Genomic DNA, 14,350 nt, shown 5'->3' on the forward strand with positions numbered 1-14,350 from the left:
TCCATAGGTTTAGTGGGTGTGGCATGACACTGTTTGACCTTCGTCAGATTACGAGACTTCTCAGTGTACCGTCTTGTGTCTCACACACCTGGCTGGCTCAGTGTACCGTCTTGGGTCACACACCGGGCTGGCTCAGTGTACCGTCTTGGGCCACACACCGGGCTGGCTCAGTGTACCGTCCGTGGGGCCGCTTCTCACTTACCATTATCATCACATGACATTTGGCCAGGTTGGTGTCCAGCAGCCACATAGGTCATGCTCGAGTCCCCTGCTGTCTTTAGCTACTTTGATTTCATCAATTTTCTCTAAAAGTCAGTGTACTCACCTAATTGTGCTTGCGGGGGTTGAGCTCTGGCTCTTTGGTCCCGCCTCTCAACCGTCAATCAACTGGTGTACAGGTTCCTGAGCCTATTGGGCTCTACACTTGAAACTGTGTATGGAGTCAGCCTCCACCACATTACTGCCTAATGCATTCCATTTGTCAACCACTCTGACACTAAAAAAGTTCTTTCTAATATCTCTGTGGCTCATTTGTGTTGTTGTTGTTGTTGCTGGACAAGTGTAAGCTGACCTCTACGAGGGTGTAACACACTTGTAAGCCTGGTTCTTCCCCCATCTTCTGCTTCTGCGGGTGAGTACGACGGGCTCGCCATAGCCCGTGCTGCTTGTAACAGTTGGTTCAGAGTAGCCGACTCTAAAACTACTACTACTTTCATATCGTTTCTTCATTACTATACGGGTCTGTATCTGGTACCTATTAGATATTTGGTCAATTTGCAATTGCAATTTGGCTACTGTTAAGTTGTAATTATTTGCAATTTACCAGTTGGTGCTTATTTACACGTCCCCCACAACGTGCTGTGGTTGCCATGGCAACATCTGGCCGCCTGTGTGTAGAATTAGACACCGAAAACTCGCAAACACGAAATAAGTGACGTATTTTCGGTCCGTCCTGAACCATTATGAAGTCCATAAGCGTACAGGACGGACCGAAGCGTCGTCAGATGGGTCCAGGACGGACCGAAACCTCGTATTAGGGTGGGTTCGGTGTTCAACTTTCAGACACGTTGACTTTTACTGTGTACACCATGACGGCGTGTTTACCCTGGCTGCACGGGTAAATAAAATAAATAAATAAATATGTTTATTCAGGTAAGGTACATACATACAAGTGATGTTACATTAATGGATTGATATATAGATAGAGCTAGTACATACAATGCCTAAAGCCACTATTACGCAATGCGTTTCGGGCAAGAAACGCCCGAGTGTCTTGTCCCCCCCCCATGCTCCTTGTGTCCCTCCCCCATGCTCCTTGTGTCCCCCCCCATGCTCCTTGTGTCCCCCCCCCATGCTCCTTGTGTCCCCCCCCCCATGCTCCTTGTGTCCCCCCCCCTCCCCCCACGCTCCTTCTGTCGCCCCCCTCCCCCCACGCTCCTTCTGTCGCCCCCCCTCCCCCATGCTCCTTGTGTCCCCCCCTCCCCCCACGCTCCTTGTGTCGCCTCCCCCCACGCTCCTTGTGTCGCCTCCCCCCACGCTCCTTGTGTCGCCCCCCCCGTCCCCCCACGCTCCTTGTGTCCCCCCCACGCTCCTTGTGTCCCCCCACGCTCCTTGTGTCCCCCCCACGCTCCTTGTGTCCCCCCCCCCACGCTCCTTGTGTCGCTCCCCCTCCCCCCACGCTCCTTGTGTCGCCCCCCCTCCCCCCACGCTCCTTGTGTCGCCCCCCCTCCCCCCACGCTCCTTGTGTCGCTCCCCCTCCCCCCACGCTCCTTGTGTCGCCCCCCCTCCCCCCACGCTCCTTGTGTCGCCCCCCCTCCCCCCACGCTCCTTGTGTCGCCCCCCCCCCCCCCCACGCTCCTTGTGGTGGGGTTGTGCCTGGCCGCCACCTCTTGAATCACAGATTTGACCATTATGATGTAGTCGACTTGTTGTCCATTGTATTGTCCTGCACCACTTTTGTTTGTGTAGCTTCTGCCACAAATGTACAATGTTCATTGTTCCCTATGCGGAGGTTTACTATTGTCCTGCTAGTTAGTTGTTTCCTCTGTCACTGTTGAACTGTCCTTACTGGTGTCCACTTGTTCCGTTATTGTTTTGGCCTTTGTCCTCTCTTCCTGTATCATCTCTACCCCCATTTTCCCCTTCATAGGGCGGGAAGACCCAGCAGAAATGCGTGAAGGCTGAGATCACCGGTGGCTATCTTGGTTATCTTGAGATGATTTCGGGGCTTTTTAGTGTCCCCGCGGCCCGGTCCTCGACCAGGCCTCCACCCCGAGGAAGCAGCCCGTGACAGCTGACTAATACCCTGGCACCTATTTTACTGCTAGGTAACAGGGGCATAGGGTGAAAGAAACTCTGCCCAATGTTTCTCGCCGGCGCCTGGGATCGAACCCATGACCACAGGATCACAAGTCTAGCGTGCTGTCCGCTCGGCCGTGGCGGTGGTGGCTGGGGAGATTCGCTACCTGGAACAAAAAGTTTCAAGTAGCACGGGCTATGGTGATCCCGTAGTGGTGGCTGTTGATGGCCGGTGGAGGGAAGGAGAGGCAGGTGAGTGTGGTAATGGATTATCACCATGACACTGGCAGAAGTGTGGGTCCTGGTGACCAACAAGTGCCTCTGCTCTCCTGTGTCCACGTCCCCTCGCCTCACTCCTCCGAGAATTAAGATAACAGCTCTCTAAGTCAAGTGATGTTAACCATTCTAATTCTGGCTGTTATCGTGATCTGCCGGTTCTAAGAAAGTGCTCGAGTCTTCTCGTTCATAAGAGTCCTCAAATCAAGTGCTGTAATTTCTGGTCACTCGTACGGGTTCCTTGAGGCTATTGGTGCAAGTAGCACGGGCTATGGTGAGCCCGTAGTGGACTTACCTGGCACAGGAGCGGGGCAAGTAGCACGGGCTATGGTGAGCCCGTAGTGGACTTACCTGGCACAGGAGCGGGGCAAGTAGCACGGGCTATGGTGAGCCCGTAGTGGACTTACCTGGCACAGGAGCGGGGCAAGTAGCACGGGCTATGGTGAGCCCGTAGTGGACTTACCTTGCACAGGAGCGGGGCAAGTAGCACGGGCTATGGTGAGCCCGTAGTGGACTTACCTGGCACAGGAGCGGGGCTGTAACTGCATACTCGAGAGGCCTTTGTATTGATCTTACGGTGATTGTCATGACTAAACATTACCAAGGCTTTTGAGATGGTGTGAGTAAGGTAGGTAAGTAATTATGAGGAGAAAGTGCTAAGCCAGTATATGACTCTATAGCACTTTGAAAGGGATATGAGGATCAGGATTTGGAATAGGACGGAAGGAAGGAACGAACGGTGTCCATCCATTTGGACTATCAGGAATCGAACGGTGACCTGCACGAAGTGAGGCCGTCGTTGTACCAGCCAGCCAAAGCGGTTGTGTATGATGTGGGATAAATATTTAGTCTAGCTTCCAGTCTTTGGTTTTCCACCTTCGCTCTGTGCCCTTGATTCATCAATCATGATGAAGATGTCGTGGATAGTTAAACTTCTGCCCCTCTAATAACTGTTCACAAGGAAACGGTAATTTTTAGGGGTATTAGAGTAGGAAACGTTGTAGGTGGAGTGCCTCAAAGGTGTCCTGAGACCTCCGTTGTTTACAAAGTGTAAATTATTCAGGCTCATGATTGAGCAACAATATTTGATGACAGGAACGAAAATTAATCTGGAAATAAACACTCAAGAATCAAAATCACAAAAAGACGATGTAGATAAGGCTTTTGAAATGGTCGAAAGATTGGCAGATGGAGTTTAATGCTGACAAATGCAAGGTTCGTAGGCTAGGTAATGACGACATAGTTACAATGTATCAGCTGGATGGTATTGCAATTGCGAAATAGATCTCGATCGCCGTTGTTTTTAGACTCCAGTTTGCACATGTGGGAAAGCTTCCCTCCAGCCTCTCACCTGAGCTTGGGTCATGGAAAGACTTTCCGGTCTTTCTACCGGAAAGTTACGTTACTCTCAGACCGGCACTTACCTGGTTCCTGTTCTCAGTGACGAGCCAGGGGTTGAACACCTGAAGGTGGTGATCGCCCTCCACCTTAATACTCTACATCACTAATGGGAGTCGTGGCTGTCTACACTGTGTTTCCCATCCACCTTGTGATGAGGACCATGACCCTCTGTGTCCCCAGAGCGACGTCTTCCGTAAGGTTAGAACTATTTGTGAAGATCTGGTTAGAATCTGGCGTTTCCTTGTCCATCATTGTAGTGGCTATGCAGTGCTCAATGTTCTAACTTCAAGACAACACCTGAAACCCATAACTACCTACCACCATCACCACCCACAGCCACCACCACCTACCACCACCACCACCCACAGCCACCACCACCTACCACCACCACCACCACCCACAGCCACCACCACCTACCACCACCACCCACCCACAGCCACCACCACCTACCACCACCAGCAGCAGCTACTCGAAGATGTACTTGTAAAGGGCCTTCATGTGATAAAGGTTGCTTGCTTGCTGGTGGCCGTTATCTTGGCGTAATCTTCACCCCCAAGATGACTCTCCACTGGATGACACGCATCACACACTTGTTTTATTGTCCAGTTATGTTCTCAGAGTTTATCTACTCCATTTGATTGAGCTTAAATGTAATTTGAAGCAAAAAAAAATAATTTTATTTTGGGTTACCGAGCAAATATAATATATAATTTGATATTAATCAGTTTGATTGTTCAAGTAATTATCTAAAGATGCGCCAAGCCGGGAAGATTGTGGCGCTTAATGAGTTGTGGTGATGGGTCTACCTGTCAGCTGTAACAACAGTTGAACAGATCAATCAATCAATCAATGAATCAATCAATCACTAGACGAGGCTCCAACAGCCCGCGGGAGGAGTAGACTATATAGATAAACTTCAGGATACTGAAGGCGATGTGTGTTGATGTTGAAAATTCAGCAACTGGGAACAAAAAGTTCCAAGTATCACGGGCTATGGTGAGCCCGTAGTGGTCTTACCTGGCACAGGAGCGGTGCTGTCGCTGATGCTAATTGTTGTTGTTACGTGTCTGTCTTCCCCCTTCCTGTCTTCCCCTCTGTCGCCCCCCCCCCCCCCCCCCCCCACCTCCCGTCTCCTCTGGTATCCTAATCGGTTTCTTTTTCCTCCCTGTTTTACATTTTCGTGATTTTCATTAAAATTTGTTCTGTATAGTTTGTCGCTTCATACATTATATGTGTGGTCAACAAGGTCGGTAAGTGTGTGTGTGTGTGTGTACTCACCTATATGTGCTTGCAGGATCGAGCATTGACTCTTGGATCCCGCCTTTCTAGCTATCGGTTGTTTACAGCAATGACTCCTGTCCCATTTCCCTATCATACCTAGTTTTAAAAGTATGAATAGTATTTGCTTCCACAACCTGTTCCCCAAGTGCATTCCATTTTTCTACTACTCTCACGCTAAAAGAAAACTTCCTAACATCTCTGTGACTCATCTGAGTTTCCAGTTTCCACCCATGTTCCCTCGTTCTGTTATTATTACGTGTGAACATTTCATCTATTTCCACTTTGTCAATTCCCCTGAGTATTTTATATGTCCCTATCATATCTCCTCTCTCCCTTCTTTTCTCTAGTGTCGTAAGGTTCAGTTCCTTCAGCCGCTCTTCATATCCCATCCCTCGTAACTCTGGGACAAGCCTCGTCGCAAACCTCTGAACCTTCTCCAGTTTCTTTGTGTTTCTTCAGGTGGGGGCTCCATGATGGCGCGGCATACTCTAAGACGGGTCTCACGTAGGCAGTGTAAAGCGCCCTAAAAGCTTCCTCATTTAGGTTTCTGAATGAAGTTCTAATTTTCGCCAGTGTAGAGTACGCTGCTGTCGTTATCCTATTTATATGTGCCTCAGGAGTTAGATTAGGTGTCACATCCACTCCCAGGTCTCTTTCTCGAATCGTTACAGGTAGGCTGTGTGTGTGTGTGTGTGTGTGTGTGTGTGTGTGTGTGTGTGTGTGTGTGTGTGTGTGTGTGTGTGTGAAAATAGTGAAGATTTGGAGTGAAATGTGAGTAGTGTGGCGTGCGGCCTTAATCACTCGCCACAAACACTCAAGATGGTGACTCTTTAGAGATAACCTTAGTGGCTGGTACCCCCCCCTTCCCTGGGTGTACCATCATTCTCTTTGCCACTGTTATCCCTTCTTCCACCACCACCCCACTACCACCACAATCAACCACCCCCACTACCACCACCCCCACTACCACCACCCCCACTACCACCACCCCCACTACCACCACCCCCACTACCACCACCCCCACTACCACCACCCCCACTACCACCACCCCCACTACCACCATCCCACCACCACCACCATCCCACCACCACCACCATCCCACCACCACCACCATCCCACCACCACCACCATCCCACCACCACCACCATCCCACCACCACCACCATCCCACCACCACCACCATCCCACCACCACCACCATCCCACCACCACCACCATCCCACCACCCCACCACCACCACCATCCCACCACCACCACCATCCCACCACCACCACCATCCCACCACCACCACCACCACCACCACCACCACCATCCCACCACCACCACCACCATCCCACCACCACCACCATCCCACCACCACCACCACCATCCCACCACCACCACCATCCCACCACCACCACCATCCCACCACCACCACCACCACCAACCCCCCCCCAACCACCACCCCACCACCATCCCACCACCACCAACAACCCCCACCACAACCACTACAACCCCACTACTACCACCCCACTACCACCATCACCATCACGTTAAGCAAGTCTCACCTTCTCCTGCCTCAGGTGGAGTTCTTCGAGTCCGGGGAGAACGGGTGCCAGATCCTCGACAGCGAGGACGGTGTGCTCTTCGTCCGGAAGCCCGACGGACGGGCCACTGGGGACGCCTTCGTCCTCTTCAGCACCGAGGAGGACAGCACCAAGGCCCTCGGCAAGCACAGGGAAATCATCGGCTCAAGATACATCGAACTCTTTCGTTCCACAACCGCCGAGGTCCAACAGGTGAGGGAACAGGTGTGGATGATTTTGCTTTTTGTTTTGAGGTGTTGGGATGACGATTAGTATTTAGGGGTTACGTTCACATATAATAACTGTCCTTTGCTTTGCTTATGGAGAGTTTTCATCAGTGTTACCGGACTGGTGTTGACGGAAGAGTAACGTCCTTATTGGTGACAAATATATAGAATCACTTTTCATTGCCGTTGGAAACGCTAAAAAGAAGTCAAACCTCTGCTAAACTTGGATTAAGTTGAGGTGCAGTTGATGGTTGAGCGGTGTGCTGTGGAGTCCAGAACATCCCCTCACTAACGCTCAACAATTCTTTAATGTAATCGGTTCTCGTTAGACGTCCATACAACAGCGACTGGTTATACACACACAGTGTACTTTAGTTCCGAAATATGTGCAGAACTAAAATGCAACTTGGCCAGAAAACTAATATGTTGGCTTGTATTAGATGGCGGCAGTTTGATACGATTTAGGCCAATCACAAAATTAAATTCTTCGTGTATTTGACTGGCTGGCCGCCCCGGCTGGCCAGTGATAATCACACGTCGAAAGTAAGATCTTTAAGTCAGAGAGTAAGTTAAGTTTTTCTTTCTTAAAATCTTTATTTTCTAAGTTAGGCCGGTGCAGGCCGCCCCGGCCTGACTTAGTGCAGGTGCTCTCTACACCTGGTAACACATCGCTCTTCCAGCCTTATTGACTACAAATAATTCGTGATATATTGACTCGTTTTTTCTACACGAGAAAACAAATGCAAAAGTCAATGATTGTTTTTCATTAAAGAGTAGAAAGAAAGGTAATGGAACAGCTTACGAGAGCTAGTTGTGTGTCAGAGAAGCAGATACGATGGTACTGAGTCATCTTGTACAGCAAGTGTGTGTCCAGCTTACGAACACTTTGACCACCAGGCTTATTACTAGGCTCAAAGAACAAATCCACAAGGGCCGTGACGAGGAATCGAACATACGTCAGAGACCTTCCCAGACGCTGCCTTAATCGACTGAGCTACGACATGGTCATAGGTTCCCCATCTTAAACAGCCTATTACTAGGCTGTTTAAGACAATGAAACAGTTCTTCTGGAAGCGTTTCATGGCTGATTATTGTTAAGATAATTAAGAGTAATGCGCTAGGCCACATGGCTATTTTTGTATCTTGGCCAATGATAAGATAGTTAAATTAGTTGATTACGGAGAACTTGGGGGGGGGGGGGTGTTTGGAGGAGGATGGGAATTATCAGGGGAAAGCGCCAAGCCATTACGACTATATAGCACTTGGGAGTCAGGTTATCTTAAGATGATTTCGGGGCTTAGCGTCCCCGCGGCCCGGTCCTCGACCAGGCCTCCTTTTTTCTTACACATCCCCCAGGAAGCAGCCCGTAGCAGCTGTCTAACTCCCAGGCACCTATTTACTGCTAAATAACAGGGGCATCAGGGTGAAAGAAACAATTTGCCCATTTGTCTCCGCCTCTATCAGGGATCGAACCCGGAACCTCAGGACTACGAATCTGAAGCGCTGTCCACCCAGCTGTCAGGCGCAGGTCAGGATAAGGATTTGGGATGAGACGGGGGGGGGGGGTTATAGTTGTGGTGGTCACTGGGTTGTTGCTGCTCTTGTGGGGAGGTGGGGGAGGCTGATTGTGGGGGCGTCACCACCCACAACTCTTCTCTCGCCCCAATACCTCTGGTAACCAACGTACCAAGTGCAACGTGCTATTAAAAAGCTGCTCTCTGAAATTCTCTTTTATCTATTGATGGGTGAGTGCACTCACTGTATGAGATCCCCTGTGAATGGGACCTGAAGGATCTACCCTGTGATGATGGGACCTGGTGGATCCACCCCTGTGATGATTGGACCTGGTGGATCCACCCCTGTGATTGGGACCTGGTGGATCCACCCCTGTGATTGGGACCTGGAGGATCCACCCCTGTGATTGGGACCTGGAGGATCCACCCCTGTGATTATACTAAGTTGGTGGCGGTCAGCCAGGCGGTAACCAACCGTATTGATAAGCACCGCATAAGAGCGTTCTGTGCTGCTCAAACAGCCGGATTTTACATCTAACCGGTGTGTGACCGCTTACCCGGCCTTGTCTTCGTGCCCCGGCTTCCTCCGTCTTGAGTGTAACTGTGGTCCCCATACCCATCCGGCAGGTCGTGGCCGGAAGGTTATTAAATTTGCTGGAGAGAAGAGAGAGAATTATCAGCAGAAAGCGCCAAGTCATTACGACTATATAGCACTTGGAAGGGGGTCAGAATAACGATTTGGATTGGGACGGGGGTAAGGAACGATGCCCAACCACTTAGACGGTCGGGGATTGAACGCCAACCTGTATGAAGCGAGACCGACGCTCTACCGTCCAGTCTGAGTGGTTGGGCTAGAGTTGCTTGGAGCTGTAATCTTTAAAACTCAGTTACGTATGCAGGAAAGTGTTGGGTTTGTGTGTTTACATTTCCATTAGTAATGGGAAGATCTGCTCCTGGTGGCAATAGCTAAACACGCCTTGAATCCTTGTTGCTGGAAATGCATAATATTGTACGGATTTTCTGGAAGGCTTCATTGTCCTGAGGTTTGTCAGAAAATAACATTTGTAATTATCCAGACTCCTCCATGGCGGGAAAAGACTGTAATTGACGTGAGTTGTGGAGATAACTAACCATGTTGCTTATTTCCATGCTTCTCTGGGAGCAGCTGCAGTGGTAAGTACTCTTCCCCCCCCCCTCCACCACACACCTTTGTTACCCCTGCACGTCTCTCCTCGCACGCCCTGGCCACGTGGTGAGACAGCACCTCGCACGTCGTGGTCATGTCTCTCCATTCACATTAGCTTGCATGTACTAATGGTAGTGTGAACAGTGTCAAAACCGTATGTTGTTAGCATGGTTGTAGACATTATGTACTGAACATGACAGGAGGATGGAGGTCAAAGATTCTAGCGTGAATCTTCTCTTTCTTTTGTTGTGCTGTTAAGGAAGTTGAACATTTTACTCTGACGCGTAGAGATGTCTCGTTGACCCTTGTCAACATTTTCAAAGGCATTTATTCGCTTTTCAAAGAAGCGAATACAATTCTTTCTTTTCTTTCTTTTTCTTTTCTTTTTTTTCTTTTCTTTCTTTTTTCTTTGTTTGTTTCTTTTTCTTTCTTTCTTTCTTTTCTCTTTTTCTCCCAACCACTTGGGCTGGACGGTAGAGCGACAGTCTCCCTTCATTCAGGTCGGCGTTCAATCCCCGACCATCCAAGTGGTTGGGCACCATTCCTCCCCTCCCTTCCCCACCGTCCCATCCCCAAATCCTTATACTGACCCCTTCCCAGTGCTATATAGTCGTAATGGCTTGGCGCTTTCCCTTGATGATTCCCTTCCTTCCCCCCCCCCCTCTCTCTCTTTCTATCTTTCTCTCTTTTTTTTCTTTTCGTCCTCCCTCTTCCCTTCCAAGAACCGCCGGAACAAATGTATTGGTCTTAGATACTCTGTTTTTTTCTTTCTTTTTCTGTTTCTTTTCGTTCTTTTTCTTTCTCTCTCTTTTTCTCACTTTCTTAATATTAATAATAATGTTCTACAATTATACATTTAGGTACATGTGCATTTGTGCAGCTGCCCTAGACTACATGAAGGGGAGTACAATGTGTCAAAAAGCTAGCTACGTGATGCTAAAAATTCCCTTTCACACAGGATGGTTAGTCATACAGAGACACATGTTCAGTAGTCCGCACTGACACTCTGGGGTGCATTATGAGGATATCGTCAAGAGCACGAGAGTGAATAAAGTAATTGCAAAGCTCCAGGTACCTCATGCCAACTGGTCTGAAAGGTCTAATAACTGGGCATTCAGTGATGTAGTGTGGGAGATCATGCCGTAGTTCCTGCTCACAGAGTTTGCACCTGGAGTGCTCAGGATTGGGAGATCCGTCACCTGTAGCCACCTGCCACAGGTAACGGTAACCCAACCTGATCCTGGCAACCACTGTGTCGCACAGTCTAGTGGTGGACGTTTTGTGCTGCCCATAGATATAGATTTCAGATCTGAATAAATCATAGTTTTTTATACTAGTGCTTTCAGGTCGTTGGGAGTCGGTAATTTCTTTCCTATCAGACCTGAGTGTTTGGACCAATACAGTTTTGACAGCAGAGATGGGGATACCCCCATCTCTGCTGGGATACCCCATCTGTGATGGGGATACCCCATCTGTGATGGGGATACCCATCTCCCATTATAGGGAGCCGGTCGGTCGAGCGGACAGCACACTGGACTTGTGATCCTGGGTTCAATCCCGGGCGCCAGCGAGAAACAATGGGCAGAGTTTCTTTCACCCTATGGCCCTGTTACCTAGCAGTAAAATAGGTACCTGGGTGTTAGTCAGCTGTCACGGGCTGCTTCCTGGGGGTGGAGGCCTGGTCGAGGACCGGGCCGCGATACACTAAAAAGCCCCGAAATCATCTTAAGGTAACCTCAAGATATACCCAGATCTAATTCAAACTGTGATTTTTTTTTATTAACATATTAGGTACATCTGCATTAGTGCAGCTACCTTAGACTATATGAAGTGGAGTACAGTGTGTCAAAAAAAAAGCTAACTAGGTGATGCTAAAAAATCCCCATCACACAGGATGGTTAGTCATACAGAGGCATGTGATAAGCGGTCTGGACTGGCAGACTCCGGATGCATTTTGAGGATATCAACACCACAAGATTGAATAAGGTAGCAGTGGTAATACAAGTCCCCATCTCGCAGGATGGTTAGTCATACAGAGCCATGTGTTTAATAGCCTGCACTGGCAAATTTTGGGTATACTGTGAGGATATCTTCAAGAATACGAGAGTGAATAAAGTAATTGCAGAGCTCCAGGTACCTCATGCCAACTGGTCTGAAAGGTCTAATAACTGGGCATTCAGTGATGTAGTGCGGGAGATCATGCCGTAGTTCCTGCTCACAGAGTTTGCAACTGGAGTGCTCAGGATTGGGAGACCCGTCACCTGCAGCCACCTGCCACAGGTAGCGGTAACTTTTTTTTTTTTTTTTTTTATTAAGTTATGAGGTACATCTGCATTAGTGCAGCTACCCTAGACTATATGAAGTGGAGTACAGTGTGTCAAAAAAGCTAACTAGGTGATGCTATAAAATCCCCATCACACATGATGGTTAGTCATACAGAGGCATGTGATAAGCGGTCTGCACTGGCAGACTCCGGATGCATTTTGAGGATATCAACAACACAAGATTGAATAAGGTAGCAGTGGTAATACAAGTCCTGGCTACCCAATACCTTTTCGTAAATAACTCTACGTTAGTAGCTCACCACATTTCATATCTGACGCCGTGACACGCATGACACGGGTCGCAGCTGTGCCAGACAGTGGCAACAGAGAGTACTCGCCTAGTTGTGGTTGCGGGGGTTGAGCTTTGGCACTTTGGTCCCGCCTCTCAACCGTCAATCTACTGGTGTATAGATTCCTGAGCTTCTCTAGCTCTATCATATATACATTTGAAACGTGTTAAATAATCCATCCTTGTCTACGCTGTCAATACCCCTGAGAATTTTGTTCAGATGTTACAACTTGTTCCAACGTTGTAGTAACGTCGTGTGTGTGTGGCGGGATAAGAGGTGTGTAGTGTGATAGTGACGACAGGAGTATGGTGACGTGTCATCACAGCCTCGCGGCCCCTAATACCGCGCCAGGTTACTCTGCTGTCTTAACCTCTCCCTCATAACCTCTCCCTCATAACCTCTCCCTCATAGGTAAACACACTTGTTCTGGCACCGATCTTCATGCTGAACTCCGCACGCCTCACATTTTGGTTTATAAGGTGGTCCTTCCAGGCCGGTGGTGGTGGTGGTATATTCTAACATTGGTCATGCACATATGGCCTGTCTTACAAACGCCGTTACTTAAGGTTTAAATGTGGTTTACGTCTGCCAGTTTTCCATATATGCCGTCAATGTTACCCTATGTAGTCCGTTCTCCCTTTTATCAGTCCGTAGAAAATGCAGCGGTTTTGGCCAACCGGAAACTGTCGGAGGCTAGACGATCCACCTAACTTACCGGAGCCGGTAATGTTAGCCGTGTGAAGGGTTAATATCGGGGTGATAGTTGGCGGGAGGTACACTGCTGGTGCGGGTGTCGCTCTCCTCACCACTCACAAGTGTTACCCAACTGGTGTAGCTGGCGTGGCTCTGGCACCTCTGGTGAAGGTCCCTGTGATGAGGTGCAGTATTATGAGTAACGTCGCAGGTTGGGCAGCGTGGAGCACCAGAGTAGTTCTTGTTTTAGGTCGAGTTACTTGGACTTCAAATGTGCATGTAGCACGGGGTGTGGCGAGCCCGTAGACGCGAGAACCGCTTCAGAATGTTTCAGGGTGGAGAGGTGGCGCTGAGCGGGGGCGCTGAGCGGGGGCTGGGATTTACAATAACGGTGGAGTGGGGGGGGGGGGGCGGGGGAGATGCTGAGGTGGCATATCCACACTTTTCTCGCCAACACTGACGTCTTACACCCCTTCCTCTCCCCCCACCCCCCTTCCTTACACCCTCACCCCCCCCCCCTTCCTTACACCCTCACCCCCCCCCCCTAAGCATCCCTCCCTCCCCACCCACTCTACCCTTCCCTGTGCCGACGGTCTCGCTTCATGCAGGTCGGCGTTCAATCCCCGACCGTCCAAGTGGTTGGGCACCATTCCTCCCCCCCCCCTGTCAAGAGGATCTTCCTCTGATAATAGCCTTCCCTGCCTAACCTCTTCAATCCCACCAGCGTCAGTTTAGTTCATTTATTATTTACCCCATACCCAGGCTGTGGGCGATAGTGGAAAGAGTTACAGAGGCACATAATGGCATTGGGGATTGAATCAAACTTCATTTACCTTAGTAAATGAGGTAGACTTGATAAGTTAGTTCAAAAAATAATGTAAATTGTTACATCAACAATGGGTTTGAGGTCGACCACACAGTCATTAAGGCAGGCAACTTAGCAGCTGGAAACTTGTATCTTGTACAAGTTATGAAGTTGAATGTATCGAGTGAATTTGTGATGTAAGCCGCCTCATCCACAAAGAACTTTTAAGTTAATAAAAAATAAGGCGCGTCGGGTACAAGGGTACAGTAGGGCGGGAAATATAAAACCAGAGCGCTCTCTCACACTCGGGCAGTCACCATAGGTAAACACTGTTGGCCGAGCAGTAACACCAACACAACCAGAAGAGTTGCAGCAGCAGCAGCAGCAGCAAAAGCAGCAGCAGCAAAAGCAGCAAAAGCAGCAGCAAAAGCAGCAAAAGCAGCAGCAGCAAAAGCAGCAGCAGCAGCAGCAAAAGCAGCAGCAGCAAAAGCA

At 49.3% G+C, this 14,350-nt stretch overlaps 1 protein-coding gene across 12 annotated transcripts in view; it reads left to right on the top strand.

The window, feature by feature from the left end:
- LOC123760405 (epithelial splicing regulatory protein fusilli) overlaps positions 1–14,350 on the top strand; it is a 258,631-nt gene that overhangs the window by 197,051 nt on the left and 47,230 nt on the right. For 9 of the 12 annotated variants that reach the window (XR_011229333.1, XM_069328848.1, XM_069328851.1 and 6 more), the window contains exon 9: positions 6,817–7,044. Coding sequence is in view for 11 of the 12 variants with exons in the window: in XM_069328848.1 (XP_069184949.1) it covers positions 6,817–7,044 (228 nt within the window). In the remaining variant the exon portion in view is untranslated. The remainder of the gene's footprint in view (positions 1–6,816; positions 7,045–14,350) is intronic. The other 3 variants (XM_069328849.1, XM_069328853.1, XM_069328855.1) reach the window with 1 other exon arrangement.

Source organism: Procambarus clarkii, chromosome 22, assembly GCF_040958095.1.
Source record: "Procambarus clarkii isolate CNS0578487 chromosome 22, FALCON_Pclarkii_2.0, whole genome shotgun sequence".
Taxonomy (NCBI): Eukaryota; Metazoa; Arthropoda; class Malacostraca; order Decapoda; family Cambaridae; genus Procambarus; species Procambarus clarkii.